The following is a 5,086-nucleotide window of genomic DNA, read 5'->3' as shown; positions in this document are numbered from 1 at the left end:
CCACCGCCAGCCTGTGACTGTGACCCAGTCGGATCAATGGAGGGAGGAGTATGTGACAGTCACACCGACCTGGACGTGGGTATGATCTCGGGACAGTGTCGCTGCAAAGCCAACGTCAAAGGCACGCGCTGCGACGACTGCAAGGAAAGTTATTACGGACTCAGCCAGAATGACCCGTTGGGCTGTCAGCGTACGTATGTGTGTGTGTTTGTCTGCCACTGAAAACACTTTGTGTTTGAACAGGGAGGAAAATGGATTTATGGTGTTTTTGAACACAAAACCACATAATCTGCATTTAAGATCCGTAAATAGCACATCAGCCACGATCTTATATTCTTTGTGTGTGTGTTTGTGTTTGTGTGTATTTGTGTGTGTCTGTTTGTGTTTGTGTGTGTGTGTGTGTCTTCGTCAGCTTGCAACTGTGACCCTCGTGGCATCATCATGGTGGGAGCTCCTTGCGACCAGATCAGTGGGGACTGCTCCTGCAAAAGATATGTCACTGGTCGCTACTGCAACCAGTGTCTGGTTAGTAACAACTGTTGTTTGTATAAAGTCTGTTGCTAATTTGGGTTTTTTGGATCAAAACATCATACTCATGTCTATTAATAAGCATTCATAAGTGTCCTTGTTGAAGCATATTTTGGGAATAAAGAGAGAGCATTAGGCTGTTTGGCTTGTGTACTGCCAGGTGTGTATTTTTTTTTACAATTCAATTCAATTTCTTTTATACAGTAGTGTGAAATCATGACCAAAGTTATCTCAGGAAATACCACTCTTTATATTTTCTACTACATCTATTATTTTAATTTAGAGAGACTCAACATTTCCCCCACAGAGCAGTTGCACTTAGAGCAAAATGTAATGTTTTAACATTTAATAACGTCTTGCACAATTGAAAGCAATTATGTCACCAGACAGTTTACCTGAACGATATACCTTGTCACACTGTCAAGGTGATGACTCAGAAGTGGAGGTTTTCTTTTCATCAGCCAAGGACAGAAAATAAATGTGGTGGCATGGATAAAAGAGTAAATTACATACACATAACAACTGAGTAAGCTGTACAAGGACAACAGAGCCTAGACACAGTGCCAAGTAATAAATCTACACACTCGACTTCACCGAGATTTCTTTTCCATCCATGTAGCCTGAATACTGGGGGCTCAGCAACGACTTGGCCGGCTGCAGACCATGCGACTGTGACTTCGGTGGAGCCTTCAACAACAGGTGTAGATTTTCAAAATGTTATATATGTCTATCTATAAACATATGCTTTTGAGAAAGAGATTTGTTGTACTTTGCAGGTCTTTTTAAAAAATTAAATATGCCTCTGTCTGTTACTTAAGGTGCATGATGGAGAGCGGCCAGTGTGACTGCAGGAGGCATCTGATTGGTCGACAGTGTTCAGAGGTTCAGCCTGGGTATTTCTGTGCGCCGCTGGACTACTACAAATACGAGGCAGAAGACGCCACTGGACACTCCCCCAGTGACTCTGCACTGCCGGTGAGCACACTACTATGGTTCAGTGTAGCTCGCCAATTCACTTTCCAGGTCCCTATGATTCTGACTCTTAATAGTAATATATGTAAGATAGATATACACTGGCCAGATAAGTTTCAAGGCTTATTAGAATCAGACGCAAAGACATCACAAAAATATACACCACCTACCGGAAAAAGTTTTTCCACTGTCATGCCGGGCTTGATCCAAGTCCTTTAAAGGGTTAGTAAGTGATGTTAATCCAATACACTCTTTGTTGAATTCCTTGAATATCTCCCTCATGGTCATCTAACTCTCTATTATCTGCGTGCGCTGAAAAATAATCCAGTATTAATACACAGATCTGGCTGTGTAAATGGAAAACAAACAGAAAGGCGTGCACAAGACACAAAACACTGTTCCAGCTAATCGCAACATCGACAGTTGATAAAGGCGGGAGGGGGGGAGACAGCCTTTGAATGTGCTGGCCAGTAGTTATATGTCTGAATTTGGGGGTCAGAACTTCTGAAGGGGGTGATGTATTTGTTTTGCAGTTGAGTTACAATATCAACAATCTTGTGCAGAATCACTTACTGCACCTTTAATATTAGAGTCCAATCTGATACAATACTTACCTTAGTGTTGATTAAATGTGTATCCGGCAAAATATAATATATGCAGCTACCAAATTTAGCTTTATACTAGAGGAGACATATCACTCTGTTGGTGTTGTCTGAACTACAGAAACACTCTTTACCACTCCTAAGGTGTTTACACACTGGGAGCGTTACGAATGAATGACAAGAAAAGGCATATTGTTCAATTAGGAATAGTCATACCGGCATGTGAACAAATAGCCAGTCTAGGACTTTTATTATTATGAAAGGTAAAAACAAAAGAGTGGCTCTGGTATGTGCTGTCTTTGTCAAGGTTGAAAGGAGTCAAGTTTGTCGTCTTGTTTGGCTCTGGGTTTGGACTAAGTGCTTTGGTGTAGTTGTTGAAAAAGGTTTACCTTCCATTATTGCTGGGTACTGTTCATGGCCTGTGTGAAAGTATGTGACAAAAACAACTGTTTGAAAAAACATATTGACGCAGCCCAGGTGTTAAGGCCTTTTGAAATAATATGTCCTCCTCCAAGTCCCTTTGCAATATTAACCTTTAAATATTTTAATCAAACATTTTATTGTAACAGTTTGCATAGTCAGCTAGTGCAAAATCCTTCAAAGTTTTTTTCCTGTTTAACCAGTTAACTGATATTTATTCAAAACCCAACACTGATATCTAATATGATTCTCTTTAAGCTCCCCTCATCCAACCTGTAACAGAATAGACACAGCCACTGTGACATGCCTGTTCCTGCTGTCACACACTCATCTCATCAGTCTGTATCACTGGCGCTATCCTCTACCATCTCTACCTGATTTCTCACATTCTTCACTGTCTCTGTCTGTCTCTTTCATCGTCTGCCCCCTCCACTTCCCCATTCAGCCCTTTGGGCAAGCTCAGACAGTCCGCACTTACAACATCACAACTACAAGAATGTGTAAAAAAAAAAAAAATTACTGACTTACAAATACTGACTTCAGAATGTTATGAGAAAAGGCGCATGAAACTGAGCAAGAGGAGAAGTGTCTTTGACATATGAAGCTGCTGTCTTTAGGGGGTGCAATGCTTGTTTAACTGACGCTGGATGGAAATTAAGTATACATACTGAAGGGCAAAAAAGATGTACAGTCAATGCAGGATACAGACAAAGTCCTGCATTTCTGTACAGAATTCAAACTCCGCAGCTGAAGTGACCGATAAAAACACCCGACAGTGGCAGATACCAACCTGTCACAACTAATTATTGCCGCACAGCACACACACTTACTAACACGTACAGCACGCACACTCGTACGCACGGAAGAACACACTGCCTCACATTCTTTGTTTCTCTCTGTCACGCTCTGGCAGTTGCAGCACATCATGGCTCTTTGGACTCTGTCTTGTCATTTTCACTGTTAGAACGAGAAAGCTTGGCAGGATGAGTCCCTGTATGTTGCCGTAAAATGTTTTACATTATGTATCATCAACACAAACCCTCATGAACTCTAATCTCCTCTCCTTTCCTGTCCCTTGCCTCCTACCTCCTGTCTCCTGTCTCCTCTCAGGGCAAAGTTCGTCCTCAGGCAGAGACCGACTGTGTTCAGCACCTCAGCAATCAGCTGAGGAGGCACCGGCGTCACCGTCGTATCACCAACTCGCAGCAACATCGGGCAGCGCTGAGACGTATCCGCCAGCTTCAACAAACAGTAGGATACTTGCTTTGATTGACTCACTACTTTTATTTATGGTTTGACAGGATACGGGGTGTATTAAAGGGTTATTAGCATGATGTTACTGTAATACAGTTTTTCTCGAGTGCTAAGACACATTTCTTAACACCCTCACCCGTTTTCTCAAAAAAACACAAAATCAATTTGGTTTTCACACAAAACCAAATGCTCAAACTATATTGACAAAACACTTGACTCTGCTGGCAATATCAAACAAGGCTTTCAGATTATACACAGCCAGTCAATAACTAAACACTACAGAGCATTCATTGGACATTACCTAAAAAATTTGAGAACACCAAGGCATGTAGTTACAGAAAAACAGTGTTTGTTTCATATCGATACACATTTTACAATGCAACAAAAAGTATATCACAACTTGTACAGTGAATATTTTGTACAATGCAACTTTTGCTGCCTGTCTTAAACATTTTGCAACACAAGTGAGAATGTGTTTAGAGTTTTGTAAGAACAGTGATTGGTTTGACAAATGAGTTTAGGACAGTTAGCATTTGGTTCAGCGAATGGGGTTTAGTATTTTAGCAATTAATAAATGAATATCTTATGTATTCACATGCATGGTATAGAATTTCTGATTCATATATTTTTAAAGGTTTGAGTGGTCATGGAGTGTATGCACCATTGCAATTTTAGGGTACTTAGCCTAATTGCTGTAAATGCTTGGCTGTCAAGCGAATGAAATAATTTCAAACTACTCAAGCTAAGAAAGAGATGGGAATATGTGCAGTAGGATCATTGGGATATTTTGAGTCCTGTGTTGTAATCAAGGCTACAGACAATGATACCATGTAAAGATTAAGAACCAAGAACTGCTTTATTAGACTTCCCCTTTCAGAAACCTATAATACAGAGCACACACCTGTCATTCTGAAGAAAGTAGAACGTCTGGTCAGTAAGGGGAAACAGAGATTGTTTAAGTATATACTGTATAAAGTACTGTATAAAGGAGTGATGTAGTTGAGTAAGAAAATTATTCTTTGGTAATCTGTCTCTCTTTCTCTCTCAGCCGGATGTGAGGACCGTTCATAGAGAGCACACTCCCAGTCACATGGTGACGTGGACAGGACCTGGTTTTGCCCGTGTGAAAGATGGTGCCGGCCTGGTGTTCACTATCGACAACATTCCCTACGCCATGGAGTACGACATCATGATCCGCTACGAACCTGAGGTATGTGTGGGGACCGTGACCTAGCATATTAATGTATAACTCTTATTGAAGGTCTTTTGAACTAAGTGTGTGTGTGTGTGTGTGTGTGTGTGTGTGTGTG

At 41.1% G+C, this 5,086-nt stretch overlaps 1 protein-coding gene across 1 annotated transcript in view; it reads left to right on the top strand.

Moving 5' to 3' along the window:
- The window catches only part of lamb2l (laminin, beta 2-like), a 49,544-nt gene that overhangs the window by 31,527 nt on the left and 12,931 nt on the right, over nucleotides 1–5,086 (top strand). Inside the window, exons 11-16 of the mRNA XM_032521630.1 lie at nucleotides 11–190; nucleotides 413–525; nucleotides 1,148–1,227; nucleotides 1,347–1,503; nucleotides 3,633–3,773; nucleotides 4,825–4,986. Coding sequence (XP_032377521.1) covers nucleotides 11–190; nucleotides 413–525; nucleotides 1,148–1,227; nucleotides 1,347–1,503; nucleotides 3,633–3,773; nucleotides 4,825–4,986 — 833 coding nt within the window. The remainder of the gene's footprint in view (nucleotides 1–10; nucleotides 191–412; nucleotides 526–1,147; nucleotides 1,228–1,346; nucleotides 1,504–3,632; nucleotides 3,774–4,824; nucleotides 4,987–5,086) is intronic.

This window comes from Etheostoma spectabile, chromosome 7 (assembly GCF_008692095.1).
Source record: "Etheostoma spectabile isolate EspeVRDwgs_2016 chromosome 7, UIUC_Espe_1.0, whole genome shotgun sequence".
Classification (NCBI taxonomy): Eukaryota; Metazoa; Chordata; class Actinopteri; order Perciformes; family Percidae; genus Etheostoma; species Etheostoma spectabile.
This window is presented reverse-complemented; position numbering and strand designations above follow the sequence as displayed.